The sequence below is a fragment of the Sander vitreus genome, chromosome 18 (genome assembly GCF_031162955.1).
Source record: "Sander vitreus isolate 19-12246 chromosome 18, sanVit1, whole genome shotgun sequence".
Lineage (NCBI taxonomy): Eukaryota > Metazoa > Chordata > Actinopteri > Perciformes > Percidae > Sander > Sander vitreus.
Window position 1 is genome coordinate 14,269,538 of NC_135872.1, and position 18,785 is coordinate 14,288,322.

At 41.9% G+C, this 18,785-nt stretch overlaps 1 protein-coding gene across 4 annotated transcripts in view; it reads right to left on the reverse strand.

The window, feature by feature from the left end:
* Positions 1 to 18,785, reverse strand: part of rps6kc1 (ribosomal protein S6 kinase polypeptide 1) — a 29,328-nt gene that overhangs the window by 8,473 nt on the left and 2,070 nt on the right. For 2 of the 4 annotated variants that reach the window (XM_078274314.1, XM_078274316.1), the window contains exons 3-13: positions 16,483 to 16,603; positions 15,556 to 15,671; positions 15,384 to 15,477; positions 15,240 to 15,293; positions 14,279 to 14,701; positions 12,197 to 12,321; positions 11,666 to 11,764; positions 9,492 to 9,539; positions 8,786 to 8,918; positions 5,670 to 7,340; positions 3,768 to 3,857 (exon numbers count right to left, since the gene is read on the reverse strand). In XM_078274314.1, the coding sequence (XP_078130440.1) occupies positions 3,768 to 3,857; positions 5,670 to 7,340; positions 8,786 to 8,918; positions 9,492 to 9,539; positions 11,666 to 11,764; positions 12,197 to 12,321; positions 14,279 to 14,701; positions 15,240 to 15,293; positions 15,384 to 15,477; positions 15,556 to 15,671; positions 16,483 to 16,603 (2,974 nt within the window). Of the gene's footprint in view, positions 468 to 3,767; positions 3,858 to 5,669; positions 7,341 to 8,785; positions 8,919 to 9,491; positions 9,540 to 11,665; positions 11,765 to 12,196; positions 12,322 to 14,278; positions 14,702 to 15,239; positions 15,294 to 15,383; positions 15,478 to 15,555; positions 15,672 to 16,482; positions 16,604 to 18,785 lie in introns of all 4 variants that reach the window. The other 2 variants (XM_078274313.1, XM_078274315.1) reach the window with 2 other exon arrangements.

Below are 18,785 nucleotides of genomic sequence, written 5' to 3' on the forward strand. Positions count from 1 at the left end.
CCTCCTCTGGATCATCCAGATGGTCATTGGCAAACTTCAGACGGGCCTGGACATGCGCTGGCTTGAGCAGGGGGACCTTGCGTGCGCTGCAGGATTTTAATCCATGATGGCGTAGTGTGTTACTAATGGTTTTCTTTGAGACTGTGGTCCCAGCTCTCTTTAGGTCCTGCCGTGTAGTTTTGGGCTGATCTCTCACTTTCCTCATGATCATTGATGCCCCACGAGGTGAGATCTTACATGGAGCCTCAGACCGAGGGAGATTGACCGTCATCTTGAACTTCTTCCATTTTCTAATAATTGCGCCAACAGTTGTTGCCTTCTCACCAAGCTGCTTGCCTATTGTCCTGTAGCCCATCCCAGCCTTGTGCAGGTCTACAATTCTATCCCTGATGTCCTTACACAGCTCTCTGGTCTTGGCCATTGTGGAGAGGTTGGAGTCTGTTTGATTGAGTGATGTGGACAGGTGTCTTTTATAAAGGTAACAAGTTCAAACTGCAGTTAATACATGTAATGAGTGGAGAACAGGAGGGCTTCTTAAAAAAAAAAAACTAACAGGTCTGTGAGAGCCAGAATTCTTACTGTTTGGTAGGTGATCAAATACTTATGTCATGCAATAAAATGCAAATTAATTATTTAAAAATCATACAATGTGATTTTCTGGATTTTTGTTTTAGATTCTGTCTCTGTCACAAGTGTACCTATGATAACAATTACAGACCTCTACATGCTTTGTAAGTAGGAAAACCTGCAAAATCGGCAGTGTATCAAATACTTGTTCTCCCCACTGTATATGACACATCTTCACTATGAGGACAGAATATCTGAACATATTCAAATAATAAAGCAGAAGTACCACCCGGTAAAATGTCTTACTTGAAAAGATTTTCAAAACAATGAGATGACAGCTCGTTATCAAAAGGGGAACTAAACTTTATCTTTCATTAGATTATCACACTGTGGCTGAGCAGGTAAAAAAAACTAAATAGTGAGTATGATGATGGAGTCATCAGTAACTGACTTAATACCTCAGAGGGGAAGAACATTGAATTTCCCTTTTCTTAGACATTGAAGACAATCGGTTTTGGCCTTGCTTCCCTCTCAGTAGAACAATGAACAACTCCCAATCCTGTTACAATCAGGTTGTGTCACACTGTCACTCAACAGCTTGTTTTTTTTTTTTTCTTATTAGAGAACAAAACATTAGCCATCTGATGTTTATCAATAATGATAAAATGGTGAGAAAGTAAATAAGCAGAAGTGCAGAATAAATAGATTAATACCCGGCTGCCACTGTATTTTCCGAGTCCACTCCCGTGTTTTTTGGGTGTGAATGTGTGCGTTTTAAAAACATGTTTCCCTCCGTCTTACACAGCTTACACACGCACGTACACGCACACACACATACACACACAAACACACACACACGGTCACAGCAGGCCCCCTGCTAGCTTTCTGGCAAACAGTCATAAATCTGTCATCAGGAATGAAACCATCGCTAGAGCTGACCCTGTCTGGATAAACAGCAATACATAACAAGGGCAGGAGAGACACACACTCACTAACCTCTGCGTTAAAGTGTGTGTGTGTGTGTGTGTGTGTGTGTGTGTGTTAACAAGCACATACATCTACAGATGCATGCATGTACCAAATGTAGGGGTTTGCAGGTATGAAATAAAAGCATGTAGTAGTTGATAGCCATTATTTAGTAGTGTGTGTATACTGAAATTGACAACAACAACAAAGAAAGGTAGACAGAAGAGACACAGAAGAGAAAGAGAAAAAGTTATCAGTGTTTGAGCAGGACAATGGATGTGGAAGTGATATTATTGCTCAACAAAAGCACAACACACCCCCTGCTGGCTGCTAATATGTATTACATCCATTGATCCACATGGAATTAACAGTTGCTTAACTAAGACATTTCACACCTGGGCTGAGGTCAGTTTAATTCCAGTGCATTTTCAGTGCTGGCTTTTATCTCCAATATATAACATGTCTTGGCGTGAATCTCTTTTCTTAAAATATTTTTTATTTGTATTAGCTGGTTAGACTTTGATTTGTCTTCAAACTAAACTACATTTACATTCTACAGTGCTGAAAAGACTAGTCTATTAACTTATGGATGTATTTAATCATTTACATAATTTGTCAAGTAAACAAACCAAAAGCTGCTTACAGCCTCTCAAGTCTGAATACTTGTTTAATTAAGTAATTTAAAAATGAATACCTTCCAGTTGTTGACTGCTGGTCGGAGAAAATGTGATGTTTGTGTACAGCAATTAAAAAAAAAAAAAATCAATAAATAATTTGATGGTGAACATAATCAGTGGTTGCAGCTAAACATTTTTCTTTTACTGATCCAGAAGGGGCTTAACAGTGCCGTTATAACTAACTGTAAGTCAAGTGTACATTTAGTCAAAATCTACCTTTTAATATTTTTTTATTTGAATACTAAATTCATTTTTGTTTGTACATCACATGACAGGTGTCCTTTCAAACCTACCACACTCTTAGACAGGTATAAAAATCTCATGCTGCTTATATAAAAAAAAATTTAAAAAAAAAATAAAAAGATTTTATGCTACATTATGCATAAAGCTCTGAGTGCTGAGCTTCACTCCTGTGTCTCTTTAGGTCATCTACTGCTGGTCACTGAACATATGCTTCTACGTGCTTCTAGTTCCATTAGTAGGCTTTTAAACGAGCCGTTGCTAAGGGAAAACAAATGCACACTTTAGATATTAGATAGAGCATTTGTTGCTTTCAGATTTATTATAACAGTGGCATACTGTATGTTGTCGTCACAAGGAGGATTTAAATCTGAAGTGACCTTCCTGGCTTGAGAGAGAGGATGAATATGAGAGAATAGCTTAATATAAGTAAGTGGGAGAGTGAATGGGTGCGAGGGTCATTGTGTATGTCTCGGAGTGCGTCCGGTGTTTTCAGCAAACAGTTATTCATCCTGTATATTTAAGAAAGATGTAATCAAACACATCACACAGAAATCTATCCAGCAGCCTAAGTGTGAAGCGATACAATTATAGAAGCAACATATTAGAAAAGGTATCCACCCATAGATGTCTGATGCATGCACGCGCACGCACACGCACACACACACACACACACACACACACACACACACACACAAGTGCTAAGTAGGGACATGGTGCTGTAGTCTAGCAGCAGTTTGTTTTAGGCAGCTTGTAAACAGCATGCCAGAGCTACCACAAGCCTGCTGAAGGTAACACATGGGGTTACCGCACGGCTGGCTCACTGTTGCACAACAGCACACTCTAGAGGACAATAAGGGAACGACTAGAAGAGCCAGCCTCTCAAAACTGTGACCGCAAGAGTAAAAAACACACAGATATTTCTAATGTATCCCCCAGCTATAGACCAATATAAGTATTAATTAAAATGTAAAATAATACATATGATGTACTATATGTAGCATTTAGATGCGGTGCCCTTAATGGCAAAAAAGCAAAAGAACAGAATGGAAAGAGCACATTTGCATGTGGATTTCTGTTGATGTCAAAGTCGAGAAGAATCAGTGTTCATTTGTTTCTACTCTCTATTGTTTATTCATGTCTGGCTTTAAATGAAGGTTTTGTGACCATGGGAAAGTGGCCTACTTATGGCCCTGCATAGAATTAACCCCACATAAAACCTCCCGACACGCAATGGCCCCCAGGATAAAATGAGTACATAAGAGAAATCAGAGAGATAAAGTTTTTTTTAGCATGTACTGTATATGTATGTCTCACCTGGTGCACAGTACATATTGGCAATGGCCTCTTTGTCACAGGACTCCTCCACATCATTCCAGCTACAAAAGTAGGTAAGCTGAACATGACCTAAGGAGACAGGAAGAGGGGGAAAGTATTCAGCTCAAAGTCTCAGTAGAAACATTCATCTAATGCTTAACCTCACGCAGTCAAGTATCACTCCGACTCGCTACTTTTCAAACTGTTTACTCACACACAGAGCACTTCCTTCCTCCATTCCTTTCTGCCTCTCTACATCTCTCTGCGAGCTTTTCAAGCACACAGCCCCAGCGATTACTCCTGTTTAGCGGCTACCCGTTAACGCCATCATTAGAACTAATGGTGTCATTAGGTAGCCGTGGCCATTAGCCTGGGCTAGCCAGACTGATGCACCACACTACGCCGTTGATGGGCCCTTTAGAACAATAATTACCACCAGGGAGACGAAAACAGCCACTCAGCTAATTAGACGCTTGTTGATAACGAGGTGGAGAGAGACGATTGTAGGACGACAAAGGAAGAAGTTGATAGGGAATCTGTAACCTCCTGGTAAAACAACACTTTCGCTTCTGAAAGAGCCTTCATTTTAGTAAATAGATTACATCATCGCTGACTGACAGAGACAGTCCCTTAGTCAAATATTATCTGCTCTAAGAGAGGAATAAGCAGAGATCTCAACTTCCTACAAGTTTTTTGTTTGTTTTTTTGCTTAAGAAAAACAATATATGATAGGACAGCAGCTTCAGAAGGATGTGATTTTATGCTTGCTGTATGAGAAATATGAGCAGATGTCACCAATGACCACCGAGCCTATGGGATTTTCATTAGGTCTTTATTAGTCTCGCATTGCCAGACCTTCCTCCACAACGCTGCGGAGGAGGGTCTGGCTAGTCCACATAGCATTCTGGGATGGGAGAAAAACATGCTGTGGTTTATTGGCATTTCTTTAAACCAATCACAATCGTCTTGGGGATCGCTAAGCTCCACACAGAGCCACTGCAAAATAGCCTCGGGAAGGAACTTGTTTTGGTGGAACGTGTACGTTCAAAAGTTGTTTTAGTCGTGCGAGAGAAAACTCAGATTGGACAGTCTAGCTAGCTATTTCAATTTACCCTGCAGAGATCTAAGGAGCAGTTAATCATAGTCCTCATAAAATCGACCGGAGTTTAAAATTCCAACACAAAGAAAGCGGAAGGTAACGGACGGTGAAAAGACATGCATCCTGCGGAATTTCCTGTGGCACCGGTGCAATCCCGGAAGTGGAACGTTGTAGATATAGACTAGGTCTTTATTGAACTACTTACGTCTGAAATATCTGTGATGAAACTCTTACTAGGCCACCTAATAGTAGTAAAGTATTAGTCCTGCTGCAGCCTCTGTTCAGTGCGTGGATTGTCTAATTCATGTTTCTTGGAAGTTGACATTTTAATTTTCTTCCCTGGTATATTGATTTGGTGCATTGTTGTCCATCTTTGCTTTAAAAGTAATCTAGATGGCTTGTTATCCCCATCATGAAGTGACAGGAATCATGTGTTAGGGTTTAACAGCAAGTAGATGTTTGCATTCTCTCAGTCCATTCAAGTTTGATCTTACTTGCAGATGTATCTTGCACTAAAATAATCTACATCTTTTTCTAAACTTTCTGTAACTAAACTTCATTGTAATGCTGTCCTGATATTATTGCTCATAGGCAGTTTTAAAAGTATTGAAGCTAATATTGTTAGAACATAGTCTAAAAGTAGTAGCTTAGCTCATTTTCCCTACATTTTAAGACATATGCTGGCACCCCTGTGTGCAACAATCTAGTACAAGATTTAAGAGAGCTATGAGATAAATGACAAGATAATGGGATCTTGCTGAACAAAACTTCATAATAATCTGTGGTAATAAAGCATGTCTAACCTTGGTGGTTGAGCAGGATGTTGTTGGGGTTAAGGTCCCGACAGATGATGCCCTCTTGGTGCAGACAATCCAGGGCTTTAACCATCTCTACCGCGCAGCATCGTACAAACTCCTCCGGGATACGAGCTTGGGATGCAGCCAACGACAGCTCGTCCAGCTCTGCAAACAGCTGCGATACTTCTTTATCAAATTTGCTGCCACCTGTAGTACTATTAACTCTTGATTCACCATCAAGACCTAATAAACTCTCAACCACAGCGCATGCCTTAGCCCCATTTGTGGTGGGGATAGAGCCTGTGTTGTTGCTACTGGGGTCTGGAACTAAGTCTGTATTTACTCTTGTACTGGCCTCTGGTTTCTCATTTAGAGGATCAGTAACTGGAAGGTCAAGGGGAAGTTCATTATTTTGGCATGAAGAATGAACCACCATTTTGTCAGAGGCTTCTTGCCCAAACGCCACGCTGCAGTCATCCCACAGTGAGTTGAAGGGAGAGGAAGATGTAACACTAGTGTCATATGTTGCAGAGGCTGTACATAAAGATGAAAGGTCCTGCTCCAGCAGCTGCTCCTCCTCCTCCTCTTCCTCAGGGTGAACGGGAAGCTGTAAAACATCAGGCTGAATGAACTTCTGAGGAGAGGCTGTGGCCTCGAGGCCAACACACCCACCCAAAGTGTCTAATTCCTCCTGTAAAGAGTCTACAGTCCCACCCGTTATAGGCAGGTTGACCAAAAGGTCTGGCGGATGTCCCTCATCCTCCACTACTGCCTCTTTAAAAGAGATGACTGGCACTGACTCATTGGAGCCTTTATCACTACAGTCCAACTCCCAAAGCTCCGAGCTGTGGTACTTGACCTCCTGAGCCAGCTCTGGAAGATCCTCAGTGACATCCGAGCCCAGGTCTGATGTAGAAAAGAGGGGAACAGGTTTATGAGAGGGGCGCTGCTCTCCGGAGTCAAGACAGGTCACCTCACTTGCACTGTCTTTGCTGTCAATACGGAAAAACTCCATTGGTGTGTGCTTGGACTGATCCAAAGACAGAGGCACAGCAGGTGAGGGCAAAGGACTGAATACTTCACTGTGGTCCCGTCCCTCGCCGCGGTATTGCTCATTGTCAAAGGTGTGGCCACTTTTGTCAGACAACTCGGTAAAAAAGCCAAGTTCTTGAGAGCTGATAGGTGATAGGCTGTCATTGCTAAGCAGTGAGCGGCTATGCGAGGAAGTAGTGGTCGTCGCAACGGGCACTTCCAGGGACAGCATTTCATGTTCACTCTTCTCCTCTTCCTCCTCCTTCTTTTCTTCTAGTGCATCTGGTTCTACTTTGTCTTGTTCATACTCATTGCAAAGTGTCAAATAACTGTTGGTGCACTCTTCCTCAGACGTGGCTCCAGAGTCTGACTGCGCACCAATTTGTTCAATAAGCCTGGGAGGGAGAACACTTTTCTTAGGAGACACGATGAGTTTCTCCCCTTTGTTCTGAAGCCCTGAGACAGAATCGGAACAAGCAACTGGCCCAGAACCAGAACTGGCTGAACCTACATCCAGCTGTGGTAAAGCATGTTGTGGAGAGTGTACAGCCGCTGTGTGGCTCTTCTGGATGAAAGGAATGTCAAAGCTCTCTTCTGGGCTGGAATTACGCAGGTACTTTCCAATGTGAGACCACAGCTTACCACCTAGAGATGAAGAAAAACAGGGCATTAAAGACAATGTATTGTGGTGTATTTATCACAGTGGTAAGCAGACGTATAAAGAGGACGAATGAGGAGTTAAGAGAGAAAGCAATGTCTGGATAATTACAGCTTTTTCACCACATTAACTTTTTCAGGAATATTTTTAGCCACCTGTGCTTCAACCGGAGGAACCTTGGCTTAAATTTAGGCCATAGATCTTCCAAAAAGTCTGATTTATTGATTATGCAGTAGACTTATAAACCACTCTTGAGTAAGTTGATTCAATGGACTTACCTTCTACAGCAGAAACAAGGCTAAAGTAATCCGCTATGAGGCCCGCGGCAAAAATGACCTGCAGAGCCCCCTGCCTATTGCTCATTTTGCCCATTTTGGAAAAATAACCAGAAACGTCGTCACTATTTCAGAGGCGTGCGTCTCACTTTTCTGTACATGATTACATTGCATCTAAAAAAAATATATTTTTTAAATATATATATATCGCTCTCTGCCATCTATTGAATTTACCTAATATTCACAGTCACTTTTAGTTCCTGACTTTGGCTTCTGGGGCTCCTTAGTTTCTGAGACTATTTGGTAAAAAGGGTCATTAGTTTCCACTTGATGAGTAACCAAGGCAAACAAGAACAGTTATGACTGAACCCAATTTGGCTAAATGGGGATGTCTGTGTGTTTTAGGTTCCCAGTGTAATGTTAGCATTTTGACATTTCTGTGAGACACACAGACACACAGACACACACACACCAATTGGAAGCCAGCATCTGTTGTGTGTGATGAGAATGAATAGGGAGTTCACAGTGATGATAATGATAGCGGGACAACTCGATGGCTTAGAAAGTAAAACCATCCACGTTATTTTGTCCAATGTCACTCAGGTCACTGCCTCCCTCCGTCTGCCTGTCTATCGTCATTCAACCCATCAGCTGCTAACAGCATACTTAAGAAGCAAAAGTAGCAAGCCTGGATTTTGTGAAACAGATGTTACTGTGGTGAAACTATGCCTTTGCTGGCATTTGATTAGCTTTATTAGATCATGTTCATATGATATTTAATACTGTCCACTAATATTAGTGCAGGGTGGTTATAGAGTGCACCAGATTGAATAGGTTATAGGGCATTAAAAAAATATGGCTGCATTTCATTGTACGCACTCACCCACACACACGAGCTACACACACATCGGAGAGTGAGTGGGATGTAAGGAGGCCCAGGTGTTGGCATAGCTAATGAAGCATGGCGCCACCTGGTATTCAGAATAATGACCTGTGACACACACCCATCTCTATCAAACATCTGTCTAGAACAAGGGCAGAGAGAGGGGTGGGAGAAGACAGGAGGAGGAATCAGAAGGAGGGGAAAAGACAGTTAGAGGTAAAAAAGACAAAAGAGGGAAGATGAAACTAGGAAGCATGAGATGTGTGTGTCTTACCTTCAGCATACTGCAGCAAAAGGAAAACTGTGTCTTCAGAGACGATGAACTTTCTCAGCTGCACCATGTGTGGCACAGAGTGAGGCATGATTGTCCTCTTAGTCCGCCCACAGTCACTGCTCTTCCTCAGACCCTGCAATAAGAAGTGAGAGGAAGAGGAGGCGAGTAGTTAAAGGTGAAGCAAGGAAATCTGAATTTAAAAACAAGAGTAGAAAAGAAAAATGTACCCCAATTTGGAGGGCATGAATGGTATGAGGTAAAGGAAGCTGAGTTTAGTTTGTGTGAAGAATAAGGTGTAAAAAAAAAGAGAAGAAGATGAGAAACGGAGTGTGGCAAAGGAGAAACCTCCTATTAACGAGGAGCCAGCTTTGCCCCTTGGCAACCCAAAGTCACTGGATTCATCAAGCCACATACAGCGCGTGACTTTTTAAAAGAGCCACACAAATCTATCAGCGCTACACGTAAAGTTCACATTGGCTGCGTGTGTGTAGGTATGCGTGTTTGTGCGCGCACATGTGTGTATTCATCTGTGCTTGCGCTGTGCGTTGGCATCTGGCACACGTCTCACACCTGAGAGCAGAGGAGCTGACAGGGACAGGCCCATTAGAATCAATTACACCGGTCACACACAGGGGCTTCTGGCACACTTAACACCTACAGTCAGGACGACGAGGATGTGGGGTGCACACGCACAAAAAAAACTTACTTTCAGGATGAACGTCTCTTGTGTTCTCTTGTCCATGACCAAAAGAACCTGTGATGGAAGAGTGCCATTAATTGCCACATATGAACAGACATACACAGTCTAAGATGATGTAGTGGTTGTGTCCTCTAGTGCAGTGTTTTTCAATGACTGGGCCAGGGCACACATGAGGGTCCCTGCAAGATAAATGGAGGTCCCTAAATTATACTAGAAAAATTGGCATTAACACAATGAATCCTGCTGTGTCGACCAAACCAAGTACCAGCCACAACAATGACTAAAAGGGATCTATAGAGTTCTGTAGTGTAAGAGCAAAAAAGGGGAAACAAATGCAATACTAGCTGCTAAAGAACCCCCAAAACAAAGAAGAATGTAAATGTGATAGAATTAACACATATCTTTAGAAATACATTATACCTGAATCAATCGATCGATTAGTTGATTGACAGAAAAAAAATCCATGAAAACAACTTTTGATAAATTCATCATGAATTATAATAATTTAACAATCCAAAATGTTATATAAAACTTTCATGTCTTTCCCTTTATTTTTTTCCATTTTATTTTTTTTTAAATCATTGTAATTTAAGTATTTTTAGACTTAGAATCTGAAGAGGTTACTTCTTTGTCTCGGAAACTTTTTTTTACTATTCATTTTATAGATTTAAAAACAGAAAAAATAACTGGCAGATTAATAATTATTGAAAAAAGTCAGTTGCTAATATTACACCCCCCCCCCCCCAAAAAAAACAAAAAAAAATCAACATATGAGCAACCTGCAAGCCAGTGTGGTTTTTCACATTTATTATTATTACATTCATATATCGGATGCACACATTTCTTTCCTGTGCGCCTACATTTTTTATTATTATTTTGGAGCACATGAAATATCTCACTACAGATGCATGCAATTCTTCATGGCAGACACGCTCGCTAGCAGTGCCGTCTTCAAATCCCTACCTTTCTTTCCATCTGTACCCAAATTCCAACAAACAAAGGAGCTCCTACTATCTATAATTTCACTTTCCTTTATTTTCTCCCTCTGGCTCTTCCTAATAACTTTATTTTCTCCCTCCTTTATCCCCGACATCTTCATTGCTCTTCTGCTCCATTACCATCTCAGGGGAGAGCTTGAGCATATGTGTGTGACCCGGTCTGTGTTTGTGCGTAGTGCACTGCAGTGCGTATGTTTTGTGGGTGCGTTCTCTCCATGTGACCCTGGCTGGGACCAAACAGGTGCAGGCTAAATGGATATGAATGGAGCTGTAAGTAAACAGAGTGGCAGTGCTAGCCAGGGCGCTAATATAATTAAGACACAAACATCAGGGAAGGGGGGAGGTGGAGAGAAGGGGCAGGAGGGTGAGGAGCTCTCTCCATCTGTCTCCTCTGTCCCCATTAAAAGTGAAAGGAGGAAGAAGGAGGAGGAGGAGGAGAAAGAGGAGAGGAAAGCCAGGTCGTTTTTGGATAGCGTAGTTTCCATTTATGGCGTATCTTTTTTTTTTTTTTTGTCCGATTTGTTTCTGACATATTGTGGATTTTGCATGCACCTCTGTAGAGTAACACATGTTAGTATTGTGTCAACATTTTCCTTGGGGTTTTGTGTGTGTATGTGTGTGGAGGACGAGCATCATTGATTCAATGTTGTGTACCGCTCTCTGCGCTGCTTGCCAAGTCATTTCATGGCTGAGTGGTGAAGTTGCTTCGCCGGCAGCTGGTTGAGAGGACCAGCAACCTAAACTGACCTTGTGGTACTCATAACTGACGCTGAACATACACACACTCAGCCCTTGCCGTACCATTCAGTAAATCTATTACGCTTTATTGCTTTGGATAAAAGAGATGGTCGAAGAAGGAAAGGACACAAGGACATCCATATTTATCTGGGCCAGGGAAATTAAATTAAAGAGTGTCTGCCGGACCTAAGTGTAATTATTTTGTAAGGACCTCAATTATTATTTTGTTTTCACCATAAGAAGTCTCCCCTTCCATATTTACTATAATATTCAAGGAGAAAAATTCTGACATCAGATCAAACAAAGTAAAACTTTTTGTGTCTTTTACTCACTGTCTTGGTAGAAAAAAAAGACATTATTGATTGTGATTATGAAAGAAACAAAATCATAGTAAACTCACAAAATGCAGCTGCAAGTTGCAAGACTTGTCAATAGTAAACTGACCTTATCTATCACACCCAACACCCTGTAAGCTCTCAGCTCCTCGGATGGACTCTGCTGGCCTCCTCTGCTGGTGGATGGGCAGCACTGTGCCCCCAAAGCCTTTGACAAAAAAACATTTCATAGTGCTTTAATGTTGTGCTTTTTTATCATTAAAACATGGCCACATTCATTAGGTATCTTAACCCCTTGCAACATGTGACCCAAGTAATATGAGAAGTAAAGCAACAGTCAGTGTCTTAGCCAAAAATACTCCAGGCTCCAGTGGGTTTTTAGAGCTTTTTGAAAACAGCTGCTGCCTTCTGTGGCCAAAATGTATGATTTATTATTGATTATTCTGGTCAATATGTATTATGATGTATTATTATGATGATGTGTTAAATATATTTTTCAACACAGACTTTCTGTGATGTTTTCATCTGTAATAAACCCGACTGTACTCCGATATACTGCCTCAAGGGGTTTGAGGACCTTGGTGGATGGACACATATAAAGTACATTTGCATAATCTAACAGAGACTCCCTCCCACTCACCACTGTCTGTGTTGACCCTTGACCCATGTTGCTTCTCAGATGCTGACTGGATATCTGTTCTGCACGCATTAGATACTCTGCAGTCTTCTTCTTCACTGCCTCTCGCCGCGTGGGACTGGGCTCACCTGAAAAGGGGTGAGGGGGATCAATCAGTTTTCTTTATCAAGCAGTTTTTAAAGTGCAGGGTTAAAATTTTCTGTAAAGCTTTTTACTGAAAAAGCAGCACAGTATTACTGTGGCAAGCTAATAAACCACAAAGTAAAAGTGATGTCTAATTGGCAATGTCAAGGCCAACTAAAGAACAGCAACCCTGCTGCTGGTACGGTCAGTATCTGGCTTATGGACACTTCAGCAGGGTGGATGCTGACACAATCACAGTCTTCATAAACCCAAGGCCAACCATCCGAGCAGATAGACATCCATGGTTACCACTTGGTATTAAAGCTATAGCGCGTAGTTTCTGTCGACCCCATGAGGAATTCTAAGTAATGACAACAACACTGTCGGCACGTCCACATGATCCAAGCCTTCCGTGATCGCACACAGCCCCACCCCTCTCCTCCACACAGTTGCTAGTAGCCAAGGAGGACACGGAGGATTAAAAAAACATGATGACTATTCAGAAGAGGTAATTCTCTTCACTCGATTTTCTGCGCACGAAAGTCGCCGGACGACACAATCTTCTGAAGATAGCCATACTGAGAAATACAGAGAGAGTTGTGTGGAGCTGATTAGTCTTAATTAGCCTTGTAGCAACTCATTTGGCAATGGCTTGAATGTAACGGACCTTCATTAATATCAAAAAGGTACGCACTAAAGCTTTAAGTAACGAGCTTAGGTATCGGTCCGCACAGTGTATCTAACAAAAAACTGGTCCTCCATCCACTCTCTTTACCCCCACTGCCATCTGCCGGCCAGCACGAGCAATGATGGCCATTACATCAGGAATGACTTTGTGCACAAATAGGCATTCGGTTTAGTGTTGTCTCGTAATTTTTGCTGAACATCAAAGCTGAGTATCCACCCTCTGTCTAACACTAGGGACAACCTTACTGCTCCTCCCAAATTCATACTTCCATGAAGCGTTTCTCCACTGTGTCACACTATGATGAGCTAGTTGTGGATATGTCCAAATTTCTCATTGAGTGATGAGTTCAATTTTGAATATCTAAATACACCTGCGTTTCAGTTTAACACTTCTCTCCTTCTGTCACCCTTGCTTGCCCACACCAGCTCTTCAATAACGCCTGTAAAACACTTTTGAAGTATAATTAAATGAACTTGTTGTTAACTCACTTCATCAGGTAATGATGTTTACTAAAGTTTACTAATAGCCATGGTGAATACAACTCTGTCTGTCAGTCTGTGAAAAAATGTTTTAGAATGTCCTCTGTGACTCTGGTGTGAGCTTTATCATGTCTGACTCTGGACTTGGGCTTAGAGACTAAAATGTTTTAAAGGTCCTATGAAATGCTTCTTTTAGATGCTTTTCTATCCCCTAATACTGTATCTGAAGTCTCTTTCCTGAAATTCAGCCTTGGTGCAGAATTACAGCCACTAGAGCCAGTCCCACAATGAGCTTTACTTAGTATGTGCCATTTCTGTGTCTGTAGCTTTAAATGCTATTGAGGAGGAGAGGGGGGGGCAAGGTGGAGGGTGTGGGTGTGGCCTTGACCAACTGCCACTTTGCAAGCCATGATGTCTCTCCCTCATGGGTGGACCAAATTCTCTGGGTTGGCAAAGCAGAGAAAGGGGAGGTAACCTTGCTCCTTATGACCTCATAAGGAGCAGATTCCAGATCAGCCCATCTGAGCTTTCATTTTCTCAAAGGCAGAGCAGGATACCCAGGTTTACACCTATCGCCATTTCTAGCCACTGGGGGACCATAGACAGGCCGGGGGAACTCATTAATGTTAAAAAAAAAACTCAATAAAGTGAAATTTTCATGCCATGGGACCTTAACAGGTAGCCATATATATATATATATCTATATGTGCAGCAGTGACATACATATATATATATATATATATATATATATGTCACTGCTGCACATTTAGATACCCAGCTCTCTCCCAAACACACCTTGCACTCCTTGCAGCAGCAGGTCCACTCCGCTACGATAGCAGGAGAAAGCTGCCTGGAAGTCCTGCTCTTCCTCCTTCTGTACAGCCAAACAGATGAGCTCACTGGCTCTGTCTAGGTAGTCTGACTTCACGTCCTTCGGGTTGCCACCACTGGCTTTCTTTAGACTGCCGGGGAAGAGTGGCGTTCGGCCTGACCAGCTGACCTCTGGGTTAGGGCCTGAGGAGGCAGGGACTGGGGCAGGAGATGGAGTGCTGCGACCGTGCAGGGAGGGCAAGCGAGGGCTGCAGCTGCTGCCAATGTTGGTGGCTCCCCCCTGTGTCTGGTTTGGGGAGGTGCGGCCTGAGGCCATGCCATCATCTAGCCCAGCCAAAGAGTCTGTATCCACAGCCAGGGAAGTCAGGTCGCTGTCACTGGACGGGCCTAGGGAGGAGAACAATGCTGGGGTCATGATCAGGGTTTTTCCTGCATAGAGGAATTTTTGGTGCACCCCAACGAGGTTTGAGCCAGCCCCAAAACAAATTCACAAGCACCAAAATGATAAAAAATTGGGAATAAAAATATCAATTCAAATCCTCTCCAAATGTGTTTATGAGCAATTTACCCGCCGTAAAACAACCGTTGAACAAGCAGAACATAAACTTGAATATGAAAGCTAATCTCAGTTTTATCGTCCAGAGTCAGTCTGTACCGGTTTTGTTAATTGGTTCATTTACTCAAGCATAATATATATTTTTGTTTATCAAATTGTCAGAAATAACAGGAAAATGCATAGATTTCTGTCAAATAAGGTAACACAAATTCCTTGTTCCTCCTATGCTGTATGACCGATCATGCTTACTGCTGTGCGTAGTCAACCCCCAAAGGCTCATTCTGAGCCAGGAAAAGCCCTGATAATGTGTCTATGTATGAGCTCTATGTAGGTGGGTGTTATTTTGATGCATTAAAAAAAACACCTTACCTCCATACTCTGATGTGATAGTCAAATCATCTGCACCACTGATGTCTCTTTGAACTGAAAAACATGTCCACACATCTCTGAGCAAGTCATTGTTAATTAAGAGGGAGATTCAATCTGAGGAATAGTAATTGTGTGTAAGCCTACCGTCAGAGCTGCAGTCTGATAAACTGTCTGCCAGGAAGTCAGAAAAGGGCTCAGCTGGTCCAATGAGCTCCGAGCCGTCGTGGACCTCACCTCCCTTGAAAAGAATTAAAAACATTGCAGTCCATAGTCTGGGAGGATGTTTGTATTTGCATGTGTGTGTGTGTTTGGGTACCTTGAAAAAATCTTGGATATGCTGACTGCTATAAAGAGCAGGGATATTAGCAGAGAACTGCAGCAGATCCTCGGAGCACTGTCTTCTTTCCTCAACTACTGAATCATCAAAACGACCTGTATGCATACATGGATAGAAGGGGACACACACACACACACACACACACACACACACACACACACACACACACTTTAAGCAAATGATCATGTCAAGGAAGAGTAGTGCTTAGTAATAACACTGAGCTGCCTCAAGGGGGCAGAGTCATCACTACAATATTATTGTCTGGTATTACAGCAGTCTGTCACTTAAAGGACAATTCCGGCGCAAAATGAACCTAGGGGGAAACAGTCATGACCAGTCGAACCACGAACGCCCTGCTTGAGCTATGTTAACGATTACTGGTTGCACGGCGTTCGTGGTGGTTCGACTGGTCATGACTGTTTTTCCCAAGATGGCGCCTGGCTGTATACGCGAAGGTAATGTCATTATAAACTATCTTTTTAATAAACTGTCTGTACTCTTACAAAGTTCTCAATGCTTCGGTTTACATGTAGGGACCCTCATTATGCTACCGTGGAAGTGTGGTGCTATTTTGAGCCTTGTTAGTGGTATGAAATAGTGATTTATTTTTACTCTGCCAGTGCCCCGAAAGCCTAGCGTTAAGCTAATCAGCGGTTCGCGCTAGCTTGTTTCAAGCATGAAACACATTTGATTACCATGACAACATATCCCAGAGAACAGTCGACTCGGTACACGTGTTTTTAACCCCTAGGTTAATTTACCAGTACCAGAATCAAACAAGAGAAGAAGGCCACACACACACACACACACACACACACACACACACACACACACACACACACACACACACACACATTATCTGGACAAACGTTTGCCACAGGGAAATCAAGGGGATTAGTTTCTTACCAAAGACTTTGGCCTTGGCAAATGGAGGAAACAGCTCTGACTGGCTACATACATTCTTGTGCAGCTGCCAGAGGTTTTGATGAAGCTTCCGGAAATCACTGTATCTCTTCCATACTGTTATCTACAGACGACAGATGGATGAAGATAGGGAGGAGTAGTTGGGGAATGAATCATTTTCTGTTTAAAGACATGTGCAGCTTCCCCAAATGGATTATATCAACTGTGTTTATCAAACACTGCTTGAAGAAGTAACCTGATTTTGTACTTGTCTGTTAAAAGCAATCTCAGTATCCCTTTTTATTTTAAAATTTCTGAATTAAAATATATTGTCTTGTTAAAGACGACGTGCATGTTATGCAGCTATTGCTCCTCTGCCAACACATTAAACAATCTAACGCATATGACAAGTTAAATTACTCATCTTACCACCATCTTTTGCAAAAAAAAAATCTTAAAACACAAGTCACAACATTAACACACAAACATGGATAAAGTAGTTCCTTACTCTGTGGCAAAAAGAAAAACATAATGTTGCCTAATGTTGAGATGAGAGTTCTGGACAGCCTGCTGGTGTGAGGGAAACACCACTCCCAAACAGAAGCACTGCTTAATAATGGAGTATGTGTTTCCAGGCAAAACGTTTTCACTCTGTCCCAGACACACATGCAGTAATCAACATCATGCCTGCTGCATTAGCGCTGGTTTCAGGCTAGACTGCATTCTTCAGTTTGTGACAAATGTAAGACAGCATGCATGTGTGTTTTTACAGCATGTTCGTAGATACATTATGAGATACGGGAACACTTAAATGTTCTCTAAAACCTTTTAAAATACAGAACTGTTTTCTTGGGCAAAAATTTTTTAAAATGGTCACACTGAAGATGTGACTGTGTGTGTGTCCATAATATTTAGACTGTTGACAAAAAAAGCCTGAATGTCAGTATTCTAAAATAAAGACAGGGAGTTAAAACAGTAAAGAAAATGATCCTGATGTGTACCTAATTCTTGACTTTTTTATAGGAATTACTTTTCACAACTGAATTTCTGGCCAGCAAAATTAAGCTTTGCCTTAGGAATCTTGTCACTAATCTTGTTACTAGTACAAGTATTTCAAAAATCATTCTGTTTTTACATCAGACATTTTTCATCATTACTCTTATCTTATTGTTTTGCAAATATATAAAGCACAAACTGAAAAAGAAATAGTATAAAGCAAAATAATACATAGAAACAAACAAAACAAAATACAATCAAGCAAACAATTCAAAAGGAAAAAAAACAGATTGGAAAAAAGACAACTTGTTTACAGCATAGAAAACCTTACATTCATTGATTTCCTTTGTATGACAATGGTAGGGAAATTACTTAGTTCATTATTTACACCCTAAAATTATACAACAAAATATCCGGGTTCAATGGCATTAAAGTATTGTATCCATTTAACCCAGTATGACTGAAATCTGCTAACTTGCAGCTTTGAAGAAAATGTAAATTTCTCCATTACATAGATTTGGTGGAACGTGTACGTTCAAAAGTTGTTTTAGTCGTGCGAGAGAAAACTCAGATTGGACAGACAGTCTAGCTAGCTGTCTGGATTTACCCTGCAGAGATCTGAGGAGCAGTTAACCATAGTCCTCATAAATTGATCGGAGTTTAAAATTCCAACACAAGGAAGGAAACGGACATCGGCGAAAAGACATGCATCCGGCGGAATTTCCTGTGGCACCGGAGCAATCCCGGGAAGTGGAACGTCGTGGATATAGACTGGGCTGCAGGTAACCATTTTCCTGTTATAGTTTTCTTAAGGCCCTTGACACACCAAACCAATTTTTGACCGTTGGGACAGTCTGACGAGGTCAGTGACTTGAGTCTGTTCGGTGTGTCCCGTGCCGTCGTCAGCCGGAGGAGCCGGAGGCCTTCATTTGGGCCGATTTGACATGTTGAATCGGAAAGCGGGCAGTCGGACTCAATGACCAATCTGATTGGTGGAGCGCTAACCCAGAAATGACGAGCGGGATGAGCCTGACGAACGCCTCTCAAAATCTGACGAAAATCTTTTAAACTGACCTTTGTCGATCTGAAATGAAGACAGATTCAGCAACGGCATTGCCTATTTCTCGCTTAAAATGTTTTCAGAAACACGTTTCGGTGAACTATTTTGGTAAAATATCAGATCGTATTCCGAAAGAGCTGCCATTAGGGTCGCCAGACCCACGTGACGCATTCGTCCAATCAGCTGGCGGTTTTCATTTTTTTGGGCGACAATACAGATTAGCGCCGCCTGCTGTTATGGAGACGTATTA